At 54.3% G+C, this 22376-nt stretch overlaps 2 protein-coding genes and 1 non-coding gene across 4 annotated transcripts; 1 reads left to right on the top strand and 2 right to left on the bottom strand.

Moving 5' to 3' along the window:
• The first annotated feature begins 54 nt into the window (after positions 1-54).
• On the top strand, positions 55-4967 carry FOSB (FosB proto-oncogene, AP-1 transcription factor subunit). 2 transcript variants are annotated; one of them, XM_037820458.1, is made up of 5 exons: positions 55-722; positions 2629-2949; positions 3177-3284; positions 4257-4412; positions 4553-4691. In XM_037820458.1, exons 1-5 carry the CDS (start codon positions 597-599, stop codon positions 4553-4555), a joined length of 714 nt encoding a protein of 237 aa, XP_037676386.1. In that variant the 5' UTR covers positions 55-596; the 3' UTR covers positions 4556-4691. The 2 variants fall into 2 exon arrangements, with proteins under 2 accessions (XP_037676386.1, XP_037676385.1); XM_037820457.1 differs by having other exon boundaries at positions 4257-4967.
• A 6110-nt stretch (positions 4968-11077) lies between these two features.
• Positions 11078-11164, bottom strand: TRNASTOP-UCA. The gene has a single exon. It is a non-coding gene; the product is annotated as a tRNA-Sec (tRNA).
• Positions 11165-13948: 2784 nt separating this feature from the next.
• RTN2 (reticulon 2) lies at positions 13949-21827 on the bottom strand. The gene is made up of 10 exons (XM_037819654.1): positions 21638-21827; positions 20009-20053; positions 19413-19886; positions 19064-19318; positions 16658-16865; positions 16117-16255; positions 15911-15980; positions 15733-15779; positions 14709-14767; positions 13949-14455 (listed from the first exon to the last, which is right to left on the bottom strand). The coding sequence occupies exons 1-10, from the start codon at positions 21669-21671 to the stop codon at positions 14374-14376; spliced, it is 1413 nt and encodes a 470-aa protein (XP_037675582.1). The 5' UTR covers positions 21672-21827; the 3' UTR covers positions 13949-14373.
• Between the last annotated feature and the right edge of the window lie 549 nt (positions 21828-22376).

Below are 22376 nucleotides of genomic sequence, written 5' to 3'. Positions count from 1 at the left end.
GGCATATAAATACAGGCTCGCGGTGCTGGGCCTCATTCATAAGACTGAGAGCCACCGCCACAAGCGGGGACACGCGGAGCTGGGACTGGGGACTTGATTGTTGTGGTTCTTCTCGGGAGCTGTGAAGCCCAGCTTTTTTTTTCTTTTCTGGAAAGTTTTTGGAAGGATTCTTCTAGATAATTCTTCATTTGATTTTGGAAGAGCGAATTACTTTTTATCTTCTTTATTGCTCCTTTCCCCCCGTGGGACCGGCCTGACGCGTGGAGGGGACCGCACCTGAAGCTGATTCTGTGAAGCGGTACAGCACTTTCCGCCCCAGGGGGAGCGGGCCCCCACGCCCCAGCGGCCTCCGGAGCCTGGACTTTCGGGAGGCACAGCGGCATCCTGTGGGGTCCTGAACACCGCTGAGGAGCTGCACGGAAACTTTGCCTCTGTTGGAGTAGGAAGCTGCCCGCTCCCCGAGCTTCTCCGGACAGCGCATTTTGGGGACGCGCTCGGCTCACCCCGGACTCGCACCTTGCTTCCCCCACCCAGCCATAGCCTTGGCTTCCCGGCGACCCCAGCGTGGTCACAGGGGCCCCCCTGTGCCCAGGGAAATGTTTCAGGCTTTCCCCGGGGACTACGACTCCGGCTCCCGGTGCAGCTCCTCACCCTCCGCCGAGTCTCAGTATCTGTCTTCGGTGGACTCCTTCGGCAGTCCACCCACCGCCGCCGCCTCCCAGGTGAGTTCTAGAGGGCTGCTTTGTGGATTTTATTTTTTTAAGTCAAGGGCAGAGCAAGCCAACCCCCCTTCCTAAGCAACTCGCCAAAACTCAGGAACAGAGGGAATAGGATCGCAGCGTACTTTGCAAACTGTGAAAAGTCGGGAGATGTTTGCAATTGGTTGTGTGCGGGGAGCGCAGGGAGCGAATACAGCGGGGTAAGCTTGGTTGGGGGAAAGGATGCCCCGCTCCGTGCAACGTGTATGCGGTAGCAGAGCTGAGAACTTTTAGCTGGTTCTGGGACTGACCCCCCGCTCAGGTCCCCACAGTGAAGCTGGCGCGGTTAGGCAGGTGGGGGAAATCCCGGAGAAGCTTCCAGTAGCCTCCCCCTCTTTCCTCATCCTTCAAAGCGCCGACTCCCGGCGCCGGGTCGTCCTCCACCCGGCGGGAGAGCGGGCCTCGAACCCTCGGCCACACTGCCTCCGCCTCCTGCGCGGAGACGTAACGGGGGATCCGTGCGTAACGGCTGACGCGCTGGAATCCTCCGTCTGACGCGGGGCACGCACGGCGCGCGGCGCCCCCTTCGTCCGCCCCGCCCCTGACGTCCCCGGAGCGTTCTATTTTGGAACGCCGGGGCCACGTTGCTAAGGGAGGGTGCAGCCTGGCGTTCCGATTGGTGGCCGCGGCGCGGACTTTGGCCAATCAGCTGTCCCTTCCTATTTGTAGGGGGCAGTTCCCTTCCCCCTTCACTGTCCCCCGGCCCGGTCGTTCCTCTGCTCCTGGGTCTGTCTTACGAGCCTTTCGAGTCAGGGCGACGGGAGTCCTGTCGCGACAAGAGCCATCCTTTGAGGCCTGATGGATCTGCTAGAGAACCTTGCCGGGACCCTGTGTCCTCGGCGCTCAGGGGCAGGGGCTGTGTGTGTGCCGGGTTTCTTCGGAAGACACGGTGACCGTCACCCCCTTCTCCCGACACACACAGATGCACTCCCACTCCTACTCCGGACACCCCGTCCCTCCGGTGTGTCCGAAGACAGGGCTGGAACCGGTAATCCGAGAGGAACCGGCCAGGTGGTCTCCAGAAGCCCCGCCCCTTCTGGGTTCCCAGGACGCTGATTGGTCGACGAGCCAGCCCTTCCCTCACCACGCCCCCTGGGAGAGTAGTTGAGCCTTCCGAGCGGTTCTAGGATTCCATCTGCGGGTGGGGGGGAGACAAGCGCCGATTGGGGTTAGGGGCTCTGGACCTAGAGCCACTCCTCACTCCGCGACAGTCCGAGAGAACCCGGGCCGTCATGCTTCTCTACCTGTCCGTCCACCCTAACCTGTCACTTGTCAGTCTCACTCTGGGCAGAGACAGTTACTTGAAACGTTGTTCCAAACTCCTGGGCCCGTCCCCAGCATCCGTTTAAGTGGGACCCCCACCCCTGCACGGGGCTCTCTGGGAGCCTCCCGACCCCTCATCCCCTCGCACAGAGGGGTGTCTATGTGTGAGTGGAGAGGGAGGCTTGGCCTAAGGCCTCTCCCCCTCCCTCCCCTTGCCTCTGGGGTGGGGGTGGGGTGTTGGGCTGTGTGTGGCTGTGGCTCCGGCCCGGGGATTCTGTCACCCGGCTGTGTCCAGCCTCCTCCCCACCCCCCACACCTAAGAGTCACCAACCCGGGGTGTGATTCACCACCCGCTGGAACCATGCAACCTTTCCCCGAGGAAGGAGGAGGAGGTAGAAGCCAGTTGAGCAGAAATCCTCTCATTAACCACTGCGTCACGGTGTAGTGGAAGGGTGGGTGTTGTGGCTTTTTGCCTGTGACACACACATCCACACCCGCTCGCCCTGTGCTCACTCACGGGGTCGGGGTGTGTATGTGTGCTGGGGGTGTGTGTGTCGGTGTCTCTGTTTGTGTGTCTACGCCTGTGTGTGTATGTGTCACCCCGTAGGAGTGCGCCGGTCTCGGGGAAATGCCCGGTTCCTTCGTGCCCACGGTCACCGCCATCACAACCAGCCAGGACCTCCAGTGGCTCGTGCAACCCACCCTCATCTCTTCCATGGCCCAGTCCCAGGGGCAGCCACTGGCCTCTCAACCCCCAGCTGTCGACCCCTATGACATGCCGGGGACCAGCTACTCCACGCCAGGCATGAGTGGCTACAGCAGTGGCGGAGCTGGTGGTAGTGGCGGGCCTTCCACCAGTGGCACCGCCAGCGGACCCGGGCCTTCCCGCCCGACCAGAGCCCGGCCCAGGAGACCCCGAGAGGAGACGGTGAGTCAGGGGCATCTAGAATCTGGTCTGGGGGTGGAAGGGAGGAAGGAAGAGAGGCAGAAACTTTTCACAGTCGGGGTGGGAGGACTAAGATCTCAGAGCTTGCAGGGCCCTGTCATCCCTTCTGCCATCAGTGAGGACTAGAGGGTTCTTTTCTGGCTCCTGGGGTTGGATGGAGGAGGTGTAGCCTGTCCCCCAACCTCATGGCCTCTATCTCCCCTATTCAGCTTACCCCTGAGGAGGAGGAGAAAAGAAGGGTTCGCCGGGAACGGAACAAGCTGGCAGCTGCGAAGTGTAGGAACCGTCGGCGGGAACTGACTGACCGTCTCCAGGCGGTGAGGATGGAGCCCCAGGGGTGGGGTGAAGGAGAGCCGAAGGGGGGCTCTGTCCCCAGGCTCCATCCTCCAACTATGCCCTCTCCCTGGGCTGAGTACCAGAGGTTCCAGATGTGAATGCAGGCACAGGGGGGCCCAGATAGGGGAACCACCTGCACACACACGGACCCCCAAATACTCCTGTGGATCCTGGCTCCTCCTTGTCCTGACCTGTGACCCCATCCCCTCTGGCCTTCACTTCATCCTGTGGGGGCATATGGGGGACCCTTAGTAGAGGGGAGCACCAACTGTTTCTCCCATTTGGTCTTGGGCAAGCGATAACCCATTTTTGCCTCGGTTTCCCTAACTTTCTAATCCTTCATTGACTCTCCCAGGCTCCTTCTACCTTTAACATTCTAGAAAGTCTGTGAAACCAAATTCTTTCTGCCTGTGTCAATTCCCTGAAACCTGTCCCAACCACCTGTAGTTCTCAGACCTTGGGCTGGTGGCATCTGCCCCAAGACCCACTCCCTTTCTCCATCCTACCTCAGTCTGAGAGTTTTCTACTTTCTGCCACAGGGTGACCTGTTACCTGGCTCCCTCCGGGGGAAACCAGGAAAATCCTCTGCCTTCCCCCTCTACTTGGTTTCTTTTCAGGAGACAGAGGGGGTGGGCAGCAGAGGGGAGAAGGTGGCAGTAAGACCACCTACAACCATTCATTCATTCCACAAACCTCCGAGTGCCTCCTGCACACCAGAGACTTCTATTTGTGCCTGGCCCCCTCCCAAGTGCCCGTTGGGCAGATGGGGAGGTTCCGAGGAGCAAGACCCCTGCCCCAAATCCCAAAGCATTAACCAGAACTCCCCTCACTCCCGGAGCTGCTTTCCAGGCCCTGGGCCTCCAGGGGAGACGGTTGCAGCCTTGACCTACCTTCTCTAGTCGCTGACGGCCTCTTTCTCCTTCCTCCCTCTCCTGGGTGACCTGGCCGAGCAGGAAACGGATCAACTGGAGGAAGAAAAGGCAGAGCTGGAGTCGGAGATCGCGGAACTCCAAAAGGAGAAGGAGCGTCTGGAGTTTGTGCTGGTGGCCCACAAACCGGGCTGCAAGATCCCCTTCGAAGAGGGGCCGGGGCCGGGCCCGCTGGCGGAGGTGAGAGATTTGCCGGGGTCAGCATCCGCTAAGGAAGACGGTTTCGGCTGGCTGCTGCCGCCCCCGCCACCACCGCCCCTGCCCTTCCAGACCAACCAGGACGCACCCCCCAACCTGACAGCTTCTCTCTTTACACACAGTGAAGTTCAAGTCCTCGGTGACCCCTTCCCCGTTGTTAACCCTTCGTACACTTCCTCGTTTGTCCTCACCTGCCCGGAGGTCTCCGCGTTCGCCGGCGCCCAACGCCCCAGCGGCAGCGACCAGCCTTCCGACCCCCTGAACTCGCCCTCCCTCCTTGCTCTGTGAACTCTTTAGACACACAAAACAAACAAACACACAAAGGAGAGCGATTTGGAAGAGGAGGAGGAGAGAGGGGAAGAGACAAAAGTGGGCGTGTGGCCTCCCTGACTCCCCTGTCGGACCCTCCGCCACCACTGCCGTCGGACAGGACCGCCTGCTTGTGTTTGGGGGCTGCCGCTTGTTTCTGTGCCCCGGCGAGGCCAGAGAGCTGGTGACTTTGGGGGCAGGGGGTGGGGAGGGGAGGGACACCCCCAGCTGCCTTTTGGCCCTCTCGTCTCAACCCAGCCTGGGGGGATGGGGGGGATGGGGGCTTGGGGGGGTGGGGTGATGTCCGCCCTCGGACTTGCTGTGCGGGGATGAGCGGAAAGGGGGAGGGGAGTGGGCTGGACTTGTCTCCAGACAGGCCCAACAAGGAAATGCCAGCCCCCACCCCAACCATCTCCCACCCCCACCCTTTACTTATTTATCCAACATTTCCACGTGGTTAGTCGTCCTTTGTCCTCCGTGGCAGACTTGAGCCGCCCCCTCCTTAGAGGGGAGTCCATGCCCCCTCTGATAACCTCCTTCTCCCCACCCCACTTACTCTGAAATGTGAACCTCCCTTTAGGCTGTCCAGCCACTCCCTCCCAGAAAAACTGGCTCTGAGCTGAATTTATGGCTTCCTAAAGATCGCCCCCCACCAGCTCAGCCTCTCTGATGACAGTGTTGCTCGGAGCCTCCCGCCCCTTCCTGCCTCCCCCTGGCCTTCCTTGTTGGGCCTCTCTGATTTCAGGCAGCAGGGGGCGCTGTGAAGCCTGCCCTGCTGGAGTGTTTATACTGTGAACCGAGTTGGCCAGATTCTGGGGTGGGACACGGGTGGGATAGACCCTGCCGGAGGGATCCTGGCCTCCCACCCCCACCCCGCTCCCCAAAGTCTTTTTTTGGTCTCCACTCTCCCCATCTGCCCTCTTTCTGCAACAGTGAGTTGAGTCAAGGGGGTGACAGAATCGAGAGGGGGTGACAGTTACCCGCAGGGCCTCTCTCGCCTCAGTACCCCCAGCCCTAAGCCCTGGCTTTTTTCTTAAAAGGCCTGTCACCCTTCCCCAGCCTAGGACGCCACCTTCTCCCTCTCCTTGCACCCCCACATCTCCTCTAGAAAAGGGAACAAGGGAAGGTCGCAAGGGGACTCGAATTTTTTTTTTTTCCGGAGAAGAGTTAAGGGCTGAGGCTTTAGCCCCCAAGCCCCAGAATTTTAGGACAGGCAAGCTCAATGGGGCTGGGCTCCCACGATCCCAGCTTCCGGCCCCTCAGTTCCCCGAGCTCCCTCCAGCCCCAGATCTTGGTTTTGGCTCTCCCACCCCGCCTTTCCTTGTGCTTCACCTTATGAGAATTTTATCATGAGGCAAATTTATATTTTTTAATACCGGGGGTGGGCCACACCACCCTCTGCTGCATGGAAACATTCCACGTGCCCCCCCTTCCGTGCGCCCCACCTGAACCCAGCCCCCTTCCCATAGCTATTTATCCCTTTCCTGGTTTCCGAAAGGCACTTATATCTATTATGTATAAATAAATATATTATATATGGGTGTGCGTGTGTGTGCGTGTGCGTGTGAGCGTGTGAGCGCTTCTGCGACCTCAGCCTCGGTCACGTTGGTACTCAAAAGCGGGCTGTTGAATTGCTTTGGGAAACTGAGTCAGCCTGTCTCTGGCTGTCTTTTTTTTTTCTGGCTGTCTCTATCTGACTGTCTTGTCCCTTTTCTGATCGTCACGGCCCTTTTGGTTGTTTCGGGCAGTCTCGGGCTCTTTTCTGAGTATCTCTCCCCACTTCTGTCTTTTCTCTGCCTGTTTTTATCTGACCATTTCTGCCTGTCTCCTTTCGGACTGTCCCTGACTCGCCAGCTGTCTTCTGACTCTGGGTTGGTTAGGGACATGAGATGTTATTTTTGTGAGACAACCTGAGGGATCGTAGATTTTAACAATCTGTGTCTTTGAGGATTCTGGGTGCAAGTGTGAGACCGTGAACAGGGCCTGCCCCTGCTGACCACAATGTATTGAATCTCGAACCCTGCTCCCTTCCATGCTATTTGTGATTCTATTTGTATTTTGCACCTGACCCCGGGGGCCAGGGCGGGCTGGCGCTGCGCTGCTCCCCTCCCCCTATGGTTCTTGCACTGTCGCCATGTTTCAACCCTCCAATAAAATGCCCTTAAAAATGCACCCATCACACCTCAGTGTCTCTTTTCTCCCAACGCCCATCACTTGGCTTCCTTTCAGCCTGAGGGAGTGAGGTTAGATTGCTGGGGAGACTATAAACACATACTTGCTGGTGCTCCTCCTAGGGAATCAGCCAACAGCAGGATGGAAGGAGGCTAGAGAGCCAGGAGGACTTCCCATGCACGCAGGTTGTGTGTACTACTAGAAAAAATAAGGAGGCAATGCTTATTGTAATGGTCCCTAGATTGTAAGCTCTTACAGCAGCCAAATCTATTTCTGAATTGTAATGGCAATCTCCAAACTCTGAAATGTTGATCCCTTGGTGTATAACCTGATTGGTCTCTGGAACATTGGGTATCTGTGTGACACCTGAAAACTCAGAACTGGAGCTTGGCAGATATGAATGTCAGTATTAACGTATACAGCAACTGTTTAAAAAAAAAAAAAAAAGCTGTAAAAGAGCCCAGACTTCAATTAGAGATATGAATGAAGCAGATCTGGTTAAGACTAGGGCAAATTGGGCCAAAAGGTAAAGGTTGAAACTGACTGTGTGTTAAAACTTCAACTTCCATGTGAGACCAAGGGAAGAAATGTTTATTTGGTGTAGGATCTATATTTTCTAAACAATATAACTTCTACAGTCAGTTTGTTCAAACACCACAATTACATGGAACTTTCAATAGGAAGTGAGATATGGTAGGTTTGTATAGGTTAGAGTGAAATAGCAACACATCTTAATGTAATTTGGGCAGAGAATAAAAACGTATATTCGGGTCCCCCCTGAGGAGCTGGGGCAGGATGCAGAGGTGTTGAACTTCCTCACCTGGATTGTTGCTGATGTTCTCACAAACATTGGGGACTGACTGCTTGACATGCTGAGCCCTCTGTCTTGGGACTTGCCCCTATGAAGCTTGTTACTGCAAAGGAGAGCCTGAACCTGCTTATAATTGTGCCTGAGAGCCTCCCCCTGAGTGCCTCTTTGTTGCTCAGATGTGGCCCTCTCTAGCTAAGCCACCTTAGCAGGTGATCTCACTGCCTTCCCCCCTATGTGGGACCTGACTCCCAGGGGTGTGAATCTCCCTGGCAACGCAGGATATGATTCCCGGGGATGAATCTGGACCCAGCATCGTGGGATTGAGAACATCTTCTTGACTAAAAGGGGGATGCAAAATGAAACGAAATAAAGCTTCAGCGGCTGAGATTTTAAATGGAGTCGAGAGGTCACTCTGGTAGACATTCTTACGCACTATATAGATAATACTTTTTAGGTTTTAATGTATTGGAATAGCTAGAAGTAAATACCTGAAACTACCAAACTCCAACCCTGTAGCCTTGATTCTTGAAGACGATTGTATAACAATGTAGCTTACAAGGGGTGACAGTGTGATTGTGAAAACCTGTGGATCACACTCCCTTTATCCAGTGTATGGATGGATGAGTAGAAAAATGGGGACAGGAACTGAATGAAAAATAGGGTGGGGTGGGGGGATGATTTGGGTGTTCTTTTTTATTTTCATTTTTTATTCTTATTCTGATTCTTTCTGGTATAAGGAAAATGTTCAAGGATAGATTGGGGTGATGAATCTATATGATATATATATAGCACAACTATATGATGTTACTGTGAACAGTTGATGATTGTATGGTATGTGAATATATCTCAATAAAACTGAATTAAAAAAAAAATTAAGGAGGCAGAATATTAGCTGTGAGGTGAGTGGTACAGATGTGCTGAAGGGTCGAAGTTGGGTCCTGTATGCTCTGGGGAAATGACTTGAGCAAAAGGTGTGGAGGTGGAGATTCATTATTAGACAGGTTTAAGGTCAAGAGATGATTGTTCTTTTCCCTCAGCACTAACTGTGGGAGAAGAGGGACAAGAGAGACAAAAGGTGTGGAGGCATCAAATGAGACGGAGGAGTTGTAAAGAAGTCAGGATTTAACAAATGACTGACTAGTGAATCACTATATAGATATTTCTTTTTAGTTTCTAGTGTACTTGAACAACCAGAAGGAAATACCTGAATTGTAGAACTGTAACCCATATTATATTCTGAAATTTGCTCTGTAACTACTTATTAAACTGTACTTTGAAATTTATCACATTTCTGCATATATGTTATATTTCACAATAAAAAATATTTAAAAAGATGCAGAGGTGGAAAAACAGCATTTCCACTTCCTCACGAGAAGATTAGACGTTTTAAGCTTGAACAACTTAACAAGTCCTAAATTTATATGCCAGACCACCACATTTTGGAAGGAAATAGTAACTTTTTATATGAATCACAGAATCTCAAATCATTTTTCAGTGAAGATATGTTTCCTTTTGCTTCCCATGTGGCCACTTCTGGGTTATAAACAAAGAAGGACAGATCCAACACTGACTCTAAACCAAAAATATTGCCATTTTGTCTTTCCCCAAACACAGCTGAGCCACCCTCATGCAAAATCTAAGCCATCCCTTATTTGCATAAGCAGCAAGCACTCTGGGGATATAAGTGAGGGTCCAGCGGTCATTCAGACATCTTAATGAATAGTGAATAATGAATAAATGAATAAACAGGGGGAGCAGTCAAGGTGGAATCAATTAATTCAATAATTAATTCAACAAAATTTGCTAAGCACCTACAGTGTGCCCAGTCCTGTGTGTGCGTGTGTGTGTGTGGGCAGTGTCAGGGACACTGCAGGAAATGACAGCCCTGGCCCTGCCCTCCTGGGGCTCACGACCTGTGGGGGAAGCAGTCCCGGCTCAATCAGGAATCAGCCAAGGGGGCAGGGCCGGGTTGGGAAAGCCCAGCGGCACCTGACCTGGTTTGGAGTCGGAGAGGGCTTCCTGGAGAAGGGGAAGAGCTGAGCTGAGTCCTAGATGATGTGTAGAGGGAATAGAAGGGACTAGAAGAAAACGCGAAAAGGATTCGAGGCCGAGGAAATAGTGAGCGCCAAGATCTGTTGGTGGGGAGAGAGGTGGGTACATCCAGGGAGCTGGAGGTTCATGGTGGCAGGAACAAAAGGTGTGGAGAGAGGTTAGCAGGGACCAGATTCTCCAGACACTCCAGGCTAAGGAGTTTAGATCTTTGTTTGTAGGCACTGGGGAGCCATAGCAGGTTCTGAGCAGCAAAGGGGCAGGGGCAGGTTTGTGCTTTGGGGAGATCTATCTAGGTCCCTGGTTGATGGTGCCTGGGAGGGAGAGAGGGAGAGCCTGGGGCAGGAGATGGGGGAGGAGGTTGTGGTTGAGACCCCGGGGTGGGAGGAGCCTGGACCAGGGTTGAGCGTGGAGATAGAAAGGAGGGGGATTCTAGAGACATCCAGGAGACAGAGGACACTGGACTTGGTGAGTAGCCAGCTTAGGAAGGACAGTATAGGTCGTGGTAAAGAGCACCGGCTGGATGGTTGGAGAGCCGGGAGCTCAGGGTCTACCAAGGCTGAGGGACCTTGGACAAGCGACTTCACCTCCCTGAGCCTCGGTTTCCTTACCTACAGAATGGGGCTGTTGTGAGGAGTCTGTGAGTTCCCGCATGCCAGCGCCGACACGACCCATCCCGCTGCCCCCACCGGGCACCATTTCTCCCTTCTGCTGCCTAAGCCCCTCTCAGCCTTCTGCTCTCTGCTCAAAGTCGCCCTGATCAGGTCTCCTTATCGATGGCCTGATATGCGCGGTACTTATCATTCCCAGCAGTTGTTAATTAGTTGTTAATTAGCTGTGTAAATTACTCACCGGACTGGGAGCCCCAAGAGGCCGGGGTCGGGGTGTCTCCAGCACCGCCCAGGACAGGACCAGGCACAGAGCAGCCACTCGGGGAGTACTTGTTGAAGGAGTGAACGGACGAATGAATAACCGTTTGGCTGATTAATACATGCACGTGTGATTAATACATGAGTGAGCAAATGACTGAGCGGGTGAATAAGCGAGCGAGGGGGAGAAATCCAGGATAATTTCCAGACTTCGGAACTGAAGAGTGTAGATGAGTTGTTCTTCGCTTTTCAGAGTCATCTTCGATGATCTTCGGTAAGAAATGCAATCTCAGGGGAGATTTTCCGGAGACCCCCGGACAGAAAGTTCGGAGACACTTTCTCAGAATGTCGAAGTTGCAGCGACCTCTGCTGGCGCTGGAAAAGATTCAGCTCTCTTAAGATCCAATGCGAAGAAGAAGGAAAATAGGGAAACCGGCCGCCCGAAAGGTGGAATTGAACCACTCTGTCGCTAGACAGCTACAGGTTTGAAGCCTGCACCCCAGACCACTGAGGATCATCCGGGCAAGACAGCGCTTAGCCTCACAACTATATAAACCATGCCAAATAAATACTTTTTACATTTACGGTCAGGTACTTTGGTGGCGTGAGATAGTCAATTTCACTATCTAAAAATCCTTTCTAGCCATTTTCTACGGCAAATAGCCTTGGAAAATGTTGTCTGTACTTCAGAAGATATGAATCATCCTCGCTCAGAAAACCCTTCATTTGCATAGCGCTGCGCACTCTGGGAAGCGGTTTCCCGGGATTTGGCCCAGCTGTTAAAGGGCCAGGAGCCCCTTTTTTCCTAAGTAATAAATCAGTTTTTTAAGAGAACTGACTCATAATTCGGCACTCAGAAACCCCTTTCTTGAACAATCTGAGTTCTGCGGAGGGGTGAAAGGGTTTCTGTTGAGTATCCAGATCTGATTTAGCCCAACCCCGGTATAGACCACTTCTCCGGAGACTCTGAGCAGGCAACGATGTGACTGGGGCGACACCTGCCCGCCTTTTTGTGGAACTGCAGGGATCTGCACGTTTATTGAGTGCCCATTGCGTCGCAGACACTGTCCCAGGTGCTGGGAATGTGAAGTGGCCAAAACGACAGAAATCCTTGTCCCGACACTAGACCGCGTCAATCTCTACACCGGCATTTTATGGCCAGGGAAAACGAGGCTCAGAAACGGAGAGTACAGTACCCCAGTTCACACAGCTTATCCACCTGGGGTAATCGAATATCATCCATAATTACCATCAGCATTATTTTGACCAAAAGAGGGATCCTTTAAAAATCGAAGTCAGTCATGCTTTGCAAACAAAATCACTGGCATGAAATCATTCTTAGCTTTCATCTCAGAATAAATGCAAAAGACCTCATCATTGTCTACAAATTCCTATAATCTGGCTCTTAGTCCATCTCCTCATCTTCCCTCACATGCTCTGCTTCCAGCCCACAGGTCTCCTGCTGAAGACACCAGACATGCTCCCTTCTCAGGGTCTTTGTCTTTGTGGGTTCCCCTGCCTGGATCTCCTTTTCCCCATATGTACACATGACTAGCTGCCTCCCTCCGCTCAGATATCACCACTCCGTGAAGCCTTCCTTGACCACCGTGTTTAAAAGAGCAAGCCGTGTCACCCTATCCCTTCACCCTGCTGGACCTTTCTCTGTCACACTGATCACCACCTGACCTGTTCTAGGTCTGTTTGCTTCTTGTCTGTCTGCTCCTGCTAAAATATCAGCTCCATGAAACCACGGACTTAGTTTTAGTTCCTTGTGGTGTCCCTAGTACATACAGAGTACTTGGCACATAGCAGATACTCAATAAATATTAGAGGGATAAATTACAGATTATCACTTTCCTTTTGTGAGATGCAGGTTCCCCATCTGTAAAATGGGACTAGTGCAATTGATCACCTGGGAGGCATTCAACGAAGACTGCTTCAAACTCCAACCTGTTCCCTGCCTCCAGAGAGGTTGCCAAAGCTGGGCCTGGAGGCTTTAGCCATTCCTGCCCAATAATAACAACATATTCTCCTTCCCCCATTCTCTGATATGGAAAAATGGACACTTTCTAACATAAAGTGTAGGTAAAAGTATCTTTAGGAAATTTTGCATTTTCTATTCAGAAATTTAAAGTAGTCTACCTGCTATGCAAATCCAGATTCAAGAGTAGCCCTTTCAGCCTTTTTTCTTTTAGTTACATGGCTGCTGCTAGGCCCTGCTATACTCAAATTCTGCAGCTGTTACTACGACATGCAACACCATTACCTATTACCTAAAATGTGCCATGCGTTGCTAGGGGCCAGTGAGAGGATTTTAGGTGATGCACGAACAAACATTTTAAATGTTAATAGTTTTGTGTTTATTTTTACTGTTATCTTCTATTTCTGGCTAGTGATCCTGGTTTCCTTTTAAGGTGATGAAGTAACATTTCTTTTTTTAAAAGGACATTGGTTTTATTTTTTAAAATAGCTCAATTCAAAGAAAAATATTAGGTAAACAACAGAAAGGTAGTGTAAATATCATGAAGTGGTGAGGGAGTGACTGAACTTTGGGAAACAATGTCATAGCTGATGATAACAGCTTCTTTGGACTGGGCATTTATTATGTGCCAGGCTTTGTGCCACAGGCTTTACACGTACATATGGTTGTATGTGTGTCAGCCATTTTCCTGTTGAGGAAACCAAGGCTTCGAGAGTTGAAGTCACTTGTCAAGGTTACAGAGCCAAGAGGTAGTGGAGCTAGGACTCAGACCCAAGTCAGTGCTACTTTAGATCTCAGTCTCCTCCTCCCCTACTTTACAGTCTGGGAAACTAAGGCCCAGAGAAGCCAGGAGGCCTTGAACTTGGTCCTGAGGCAACTGGGATGGAGAGAAGTGGATGGATGGGCCCGTGTGGGAGGTAGAAAGGACAAGTCTTGGTGATTCATTGAATGTGGGGAGTGAGAAGCACAGAGGGTAGTGGGGACGTCCTTGGTTTGGGGATCAGGCAAGATGAAGAGGTGGTTTGGATATGGCAAGGGTAGTCATCCAGAAGGCCTTGGGGCTGGGGCTCAGGTGAGAAGACTGCCTGTGGGGATGGATTAGTGATATCTGCCGCCGCCAGCACAAGCAGGGAAAGCGGCTACCCAGGCTGAGAGCCCCGGGATGGGTGGTCTCTCTCGGCGTCCTCTCCTCCCTCATTTCACAGTCTTAACAGACGGTGAAGGGGCTTCTCCCGCAGGGATGAGGAACATTCCTCCTTGAGTATGACTGAAGTGCTTTTCAGTGCAGGAAGGTGAAAGCTGAAGAAGACTGGAAGCACAGAAGGCCTTCGGTTTTCCACAGGAGTCTTTATTACAGTGTAGATCAAAGCTCAGCCTCCTCTGGGCACCATGCAAAGCCCCGGCGCCTGGAGCCCCCGCGGCGTCCAGGAGACACCAACCCCTCACGGCGCCTCCAGCGGCGAGGTCGCGGAAGTGCAGGACGGGTGCCCTGTCTAGGGAACTACGAGTCCCAGCAGGCCTCGCGGCCAAGATACCTCGCCTTTCCTGGACTCCTAGAGCAGAGCCTCTTGGGAAACGTAGTCCGGTCTGCTCAGGGAATCCGCGCAAACTCCCTGGAGTGAGGGATCCTGACACCCACCGGGAAATGGCTGGGGCCTGGGGCGGACAGAGTGGGGACCGGAGGGGGCTGGGGGAGGGGGCGCTGAGGGCTGCTGAGGGTGGGGCAAGCGGCCGGTGGGCAGACACAGCCTCTCATTCAGCTTTGGCTTTGGATCCGGAGACTGCTGCTGCAGCGGAGGCAAGGGCTCCTGCCCCTGGGATCTTAGCTCGAATCCTGACAGAGAAACGGACGGGTGATGAGGTGGGGCAAGACAAGGGGTAAGCATCTGAGAACTCAGGGAGGGTGGGATGGGGGTAGCTAGCCGAGGGCCCCAAACCCTGCCCTCCACTTAAAGACCTGCTTGGAACTGCCTCTCATCTTTCTCTGAGAAGGGGGCATTCAGCCCCAGGGACTCTGGAGACAGGGAGTGTCGAAAGAAAAAGTTCCCAAGCTCCCCCTCCCATCCATTTCCTCCCCATGCCCTTACTTAGCTTTGATGTGGCTCAACTGATTCGTCACCAACCCCACATACTGGTCGATCTGGGCCTGGGGAGAAAGAGGAGTGAAAGGAGGGATGGGGGGTGGGGAGAGGCGGGAAGGGTGGGGGGTGGGGGTGGGGGTGGTTTCTCCCTAATTCATTCAGGAGCTGCATCCCTCTCACCTCCAAATCACCACCTTCAACCCTAAATCTACTAAACTATCCTTGGAATTCAGAGATTCAAGCTGTAGGGTTGGTTGACTGGGTACCCACTCTGTGGGAGTCTGTCCTGCACACAACTGTAAATATGTGTGTGGGTGCATTTAGGGGTGGAGGGCATTGGTGTTGGCTGGCAACTCCCACTCCCAGGGTGGATTGATTTGCATTCCTGCTTGGTTCACGGGGTTAGCTGACATTGTGAGTCTCGGTGATTCCAGCAGGTTAGGACTGTCTCTTTGGTGGGGACATGCATGGGTCAGCTCACAGTTGTGCTGGAGAAGCGAGAGCCAGCCAATCTGCCCAGTTTCTGGACAGCATTCAGTGGCAACAGCCACCCCCAACCTGATTCTGGTTGAGATGGGAGTCAGCCCCTGGCTGTTTCAGGGAGTGAGGGCCTGTGTTGTCTGGGATGGGTGTCAGTCAGGTCCAGGATATGTTTAGGAACAGATGGCGTCAGCCTGTGTGTCCATCTCCAAGTGGATAGATATGAGTTTGTCAGTCCCTGGTGGCCTCAGCAGGAAAGGGCATTAACTGCTCTGCCCGTTCCCATCTAAGATGAGTGTTGTTCAGTCTCTAGTGGTGACATGTCAGGCCCGCTAGTTCTGGCCAGGACATGACAGTTGGACCTCGGATTCCCCAAGTGGGGGCATCCTATAGTCCACCTCCCTTGGGTAGGGGCATGTTAGTCGTATCCCGGCTCTGTCAGGGGTGGGAATACCAGGTGGCCCTCCTGACTCTGGCTGGGACAGGAGGGGGACAGTCAGACCACCATGTGTGGCTGGGATACCGGTGCCTGCAGCCCTCTCATACTCACCTGGTGCTGCCGGTACAGCAGAGGGACAGTGAATAGGCTGATCACTCCTGCGGGCACAGAGAGGGGGTCAGGGCTCTGCTGGAAGGTTAATGGTTCCATCTAGGCCCTCGGTTCCCTTCCACCAAACCCCAATGATGACCCACCTCCCCACCTGTCCCCCACAGCCTTGCCAGCTCACCCAGAATGAGCAGAGTCAAACCATTGAAGACGGCGCCCACGAAGGTCAAGATGTAGAAGAGGAAGGCCAGCTGGGGGTGAAGGTCAGGGTCACCAGTCTACAGGGCACTCTGCAGGCTGTGAACTTACCAGCAGTGGCCCTCCCGCCCCACCAGGAGCAGGGAGGTGAGGGTTGGGGACCCAGGAGCAGGATGGGACTTGGAGCACCTTGAGGGAGTCCACGAGGTCTTCGACCAGGAAGAAATGCCGCAGCTGCGTGGCCGCAGAGACCACGCAGGAGGCAATTTGCTGGGACAGACGTTCGGTCTGCTCCCGGGTCAGGGTCAGGTCCACATCCAGGTAGGCTCTGAGGGGACAAAGGGGAATAGGGCAGTTTAGGGGGTGGACAGGGCTCAGGTTAGGGGGGTGGCTGGGACAGGGGTAAAAAGGGGGTTTAGGGCAAACCAGAGTCAAGATACAGAGACAAGGCAAAGGAATCAGGTGTGAAGTGCTGGGGTCAAGATCGGGGTCAGGGAGAGGGATCAAGGATTAAGGGTCAGAGGGTAGGATCAGAGGTCGGGGCTGGGGGTCAGGGGTGTGACAAGCCTGGTTTAAGTCAGGTTCAGGGTCAGGTTAGAATCAGCAAAAGGATGAGGATGGGCCAGGGTCAGGGTGAGAGCTGAGTGCCTGATTTGAGCCCATGGGTCATGACTGAGGGTGACCGTCAGGGTGTGGACAGGGGTTAGGGTCAGAGGTCGGGGATGCTCACTGGAAGGGGTTGGTGCCGTCCCCCCGGTGCACGGCCTGCAGCACTTTGCGGTAAACCCTGAGAGAGATGGTGCCGCAGAGCAGCAAAAGGGCCACGTGGGCGGCCACAGACACAATGCTAAAGTGCAGGAGGCAGAGGAGGGAGACCATGAGACCCGTGAAGACCACTCCTGACGTCCTCGTGTCCTTCCAATATAGCAGGTCCGCCACTGTGGAGGGGGGTCGGCATCAGGCCAGAGCTCGGACCCAGGCCTGGCTGACCTCTTGGCCTGCACCTCCCCTTTCCAAGTCCCAGTGTAGAATCAACCCCTTGACCCTCCTGTCTGAGCTGTAAACCAATTCCAAATTCTCAGTGTCCTCATTTTGTTTCATGCTTGCCTCCCCTCTCTTCCCCCTAGAAAACCCAAGTTTTACCACCTAGCCAGTCCCCTACCCATGCAACTATGTGTGAATGCATGTATACCTACTCATGCTTTTTGATCACTGTTTATGAAAAATAGAATCATATACACACTTTTCTGCATCATGCTCATCTCAGTCCACTTTTCCTCATAGAAATCCCTCTTAGTCAACCGAAATAGCTCCTAATTCATTCTTTTTAAGGGAGGCGTGATAGTCTGCCGTGTGGCTATAGCATCTTCTACTCAACCATGTACCTATTGGCTGAATCATTTATTCTGTTTGCTCCTACCTCACCTCCTCCAAAAAGTGCTGCAAGCAATATCTTTCCATAGATATTCTTACTTCCTGGAGCTTCTATTTCTGAGACAGAATCTCAGGCGTGGAAGCACTGGGGTGGACTGGTTATATATTTCTAAATGTCATCAGTGTTGCTGTGTTGCTGACTAGTGAGATTGTAACCATTTTCATTTCCCCAAACAACATGGGAGAGTGCTCTCTCCCCAACATCCTGCCCAGGAATGGCTGTTACTGCTCTTTCTAATTTCTGCTCCCCTGAAGGTATTAAGTGAGACCTCATCGATGCAGTATTAAATGTATTTGTTGCACCACCCTCCTTTCCAAAGGCTAACTCACATTTCCCACCCCTTTCTGAGACCCTGAACTCATCTCCCAAACTACCTGAGCTCCTGACTCCAAAGTTTCACCTCACTCATCAAAACTTTAACAGCCCGTCTAATAATATGCTCCCATTAGAACTCAAAACCCGGATCCTCAGTCCTCTTAGGCTTCCTTCCAGACGCTCTCAAGCTTTCCATCCTCACTGAGCCCCTCACTTCGGTATGTTCCCTATAGAAATCCGTCCATCTACCTCCAAACAGGGTAGCTCGCCTCGCTCTCCCAGAACGCAGGGCCCTCCCCCCGCCCCGCAAACTCCCCAAGGCCCGCGCCAGTGGGTGGGGGAGGGGCCGGGTCGCCCGAGGCGGGGGCTAAGTTTAGGCACGCTGGGGGGAGGGGGCCGCGCCCGCAGCTGTGCTGGCCCGTCCAGCCCCTGAGTGACAGCATCGCCTGGGCCCAGACGCTGGGGGAGGGGGGATCCCTGCTCCTGCGCCCCAGGGCCGCGGCTCGGCGGGAGAGGCGACCCCACGCCCCGTCCGCTTCCTCCCTAGCCGTACCAATTCCCCCCAGTCCCCAGCCCCAGCCTGCAACTCTGGGGAATCTAGGGACCAAGAGTAAACATTCCCCCATATTTGGGGGGGAGGGGATGAAGGTAAATTCTGGTTCCCTTCCCGCCGTCCTCCAGCCCCCCTCCCAGCCCGTGCCGCAAGCCCACCTTTACTCCCCATCTCCGTTCCGAGTGAGAGGCTGCGGACGCTGCTGCTTCTCCGGGATGTTGCCCACTTCGGTGGAACCCGAGCAAGGAGTAGGGGGGCGGGGCCCCTTTGTACACAGCCAATGGCTGTTCATAGAGGTGGGGACGATTCCAAAAAGGGGTGGGCTCTCTTTGTAAACAGACAAAAGCCTTGATATCTATAACCAACCCATAGCTATTCTAGGGAGCGGAGCATATTTTAAAGGCGGGGTGCGGTCAGGAAAGAAGAGTTTTAAAAAGGCGTAGAGATTACTTGTAAATAGCCAATGACCACAAACAGAAGAGAGCCTTTTTTTTTTTTTTTTTCAGGGAATTTGGCCTATCCAAAATCATCCTATAGGGGGAGCATTCCCAAACAGGGCGTATTATTTTTTTTTAACAATCAGCCAATCCCAATGCTCGAAGGCGGGCTAACTTCTCTAGTGGGCCGGGAATTATATTTAAAAAGCCAGTGGCAACTCCCAGATGAAGGCAAATTTTTGAAGGGGCGGAGTTTATAATGTCTAGCCAATAGCAATACTTCCTCACTTCTCAACCATCCTCCCTACCTTAGGTAGGTTGGTCGCTTTAAAGACCAATCTTACCACCGCTTGCCTCCAGGTTGTCCAATGGAGCTTTTCCACCCACGCCGCTTACCTAGGTGTGGTTCCAATATGAATCCTGATTGGTCCGTGCTAACGAGGCACTGCCCCTTGATTGGCTCCCGCTCCAGCTGCCCCCACGGTTCTTCTTCCTTCTGGTCCAGCAGGGGCTCATCAGGCCAAGAGTTCGAATCCCGAGATCGGGATGGGGATGGGGTGCCGGCCTGGGGGGTCCCAGGGCCCGGGCTGGACTGGGAAGTCAAGACCTCGGGCAGACAGGACTGAGCCAGACGGATTTGTAGATCCAGTTCTGGTGCGGTAGGGAGAGAGAGGTCGTGAGCTTTCTCTTCGAGGGTGCCCAGAGAAGAGACCACCCCACCCCTCTTGACCTCCGGACTTCTCACCTTCCGCAGACTCTCCCGCCTCGGTTCCGTCGGGCTCCTCGTCTTCCAGCGGGGTGGAGCTGCTGGTGGCAGAGTCCTCCACGGATCCCGCTCCTCCCCCCGCCGACCAGCCCAGCTGGTCCAGACGGAGCCGCAGATCCTCCAGGGGGTGCTCAGCAGGAGGGGCGGCGTCGAGGGCTCCGCGGCGTCCGGGCTCCGGGGATTGGCTCAGGCTGGGGATGCTCTCCAAGCTGTCGCCCAGGCCAGGCTGAGGGGGCGGGTCTCGCGGCTCTGAGACGGAGCGGCCCTGGGGACGCGGGCGACGTGCAGCCGAGTCCCGACGGCCCCCGGAGCCCACCGCGCCGTCGAAGGCGATGTAGGAGAAGGTCAGCTCCCGAGGGGTGCCCCAGTCCTGCGATGTCGTCTCCTCTTCGTCGTCCTCCGAGAATTCCCGGGCTGTGTGCAGCTCCCGGAAATCCGAGTCGTCGTTTCCTCCTACAGTGGACAGGAGGGCCATTAGCTTCGGTCAACAGGACCCTGGAAAACTCTCCCCAAGCCCTCTACCCAGCTATGAACATCCTTCAGGCCCCCACCCCTCATCCACACACCCCTCTTACCCTCGGTGGAATCAGGGGTAGAGGAGGCTGTAGACGGAGCTTCTTCTAAGAAAGGGAAAGAATCAAAGACTCTTAGAAGCTGGGACTGTCCAAATCACAGGGTGTGCCAGTCCTGGAATCAAGGATGGTCCAATTAAGGGATCTTAGAATGTTTGAGTCACAGCACCCTTAGAACATTCTGCCTACAGACTAAAATTCTAGGGTCACTAGAATCTCAGGTTCTTAGAAGTTCAAATCCAGAAATTTTAACCTTAGAGTTTTCAAATTAGGAATCTTGAAAGGTTTCAATCCATTCATTCTTTCAAAAATAATTTATTGAGCATCTACTATGCACCAGACACTTTTCTAGGCCCCAGGGGTACAGCTGTGAACAAAACAGACAAAAATTTCTGCCCTCATAAAGCCTACATTCTATGGGGGAGGCAGTAAACAAGTAGACATACGATGTTGGGTGCTGATATGTGCATGGAGAAAAAATAAAGCAGGGCAAGGTGTGAGAAAGTGAGGGGGGGTGTTGTTTAAGACAGAGGAGGCAGGGAGGTTTCTCTGATAAGATAACGTTTGAGCAGAGACCTGAATGAAGTGAGGAAGCCATGCCGATATCTAGGAAAGAGTGTTCCAGGCAGATAGTACAGCTAGTGCAAAGGTCCTGAGGCAAGTACTATTCTTGGAGTATTTGAGGAAAAGAGGTGTGACTGGCACAGAGAGACAGAGGGGAAGAGATGGGAGCTGAAGGCAGAAGGGAAAGGGGGGAAGATGTTAGAAAGTTGGGTGGTAATCTAGAAATTTTTAGATATTTGGCATCCGGACTCTCAGGACACAGGAGTGGCTGTGTCTGAGACTTTTGGAATCCCCAGGTATCAGAACCACAGGGTGTGGGACAGAGAATGTTCGACATGGATTGTTAGAGCCAAGGGCTCAGGTCATGAGGAACGGACAAGGCGTTTTCCTTTTGGAATCCAGCCCTTCAAAACTGGCTCCGGGCTTTGCATTCAGGAGGTGCTCAATACTGAAATCGGACGCCCCCGCCCCTACCTCCCTTCATCAGAGGCCGGGAGCGGCGTGGACCTGCCGCAGGGTTACCGTTAATCAGTGGTAAAGTCCTCTAAGGACCTAGTGGTTCTAACCCAGGGATGGTTGCGGCTTGTGGACAGGGGTTTCGACTGTTAGAGGATTTGGACGATTTGATCCGGGTTGTCTCCGAGTCTGGGCCCAAAAGGTGGGGTGGGATGCGAAGACGGGTGGTGGGGAGCTGATCCCTCTCTTCCATCCTGGCTCTACCGCTCCACTCAACACCGTTTTCCCGCTGGCTACCGCCAGCACCAGGGAGAGGGGACAGCTCCCCGGGCTCGTCCTCAAGCCCCGGAAGGGCCCGGCCGCACATCCCAGCGCCCAGCGCGCCCCACACCAGCTTTTCAGTTCCCCCACCTCCGCCCCGTCTCACCCAGGTCCTCCGGGTCAGGCCGCCCCCGCCGCCGCCAGAGCGCGGGGGGAGGGGAGAGCTTCCTTTGTCTCCTTCGCCTCCTCCCCCCATCCCAGCTCTCCCGCGGCCTGGCGCGGAGGGGATACCGAGGAGGCCCCACCCGGGCCTCGGGGCTCCACAGCAGGCCCGAGCCTCACTCTACTCACTGCAGTGGGCGAAGACCGGCAGGACCTGCCCCATGGCCCTCCTCGGGCCTGCATCGGGACCCCCGCCCACTCCGGCCGCGCCGCCCTGGGCCCGGGGCCGCGAGCGCTCATCTCCGCCGCGCCCACGCCGCAGCCCCCATCCTTCTCCTCCTCTTGGACCGCTCCAGCCGCCGCCGCCGCTGCCGCCGCCGCCGCCCTCTGCTCGGCGCGGCCGGGGCGGGCGGGGCCGTGGAGGGGAAGGCACTGCAGCGCGAGGCCGGGGGCGGGGCCAGAGGACAGGCGGGGCGGAGCCGATGGGCGGGCGAGGGGGCGGGGACACTGAAGTACGCAAGGATTGGGGGCGTGGCTAGGAGGGCAGGCGAGGGGGTCGGGGAAAGAGCGGGAGGGGGCGGGTGCAGGGCGGTGTCTAGACCTCAGGGGGCGTGGCCTTCGGGGAGAATGAATGGGGAAGGAGTCCAGGAGAAGAGAATGGGGGAGTGAATCTCAGAGCGGGCTGGGGCAGAGCTAGGGGTAACATTCAGGAATTGAAGGAAAGGTACTCTGAGGTAGGGTCCGAACCTAGATTCGCAGAGGGCATGGGGCCAGGAAAAGGGGGAGGTAAGAAACTACTCAGAAAGTTTCGGGACAAAGGGAGGAACTCAGAGATAGGTGGGGCTAAATCATTTAGAATATTCCGATAAGTGGGCGGGGCCATCCACAAGTGAGCAGAGCTAGAGGCGGGCTGAGAGGGATTAGGAAA

This window comes from Choloepus didactylus, chromosome 27 (genome assembly GCF_015220235.1).
Source record: "Choloepus didactylus isolate mChoDid1 chromosome 27, mChoDid1.pri, whole genome shotgun sequence".
NCBI classification, from domain to species: Eukaryota; Metazoa; Chordata; class Mammalia; order Pilosa; family Megalonychidae; genus Choloepus; species Choloepus didactylus.
This window is presented reverse-complemented; position numbering and strand designations above follow the sequence as displayed.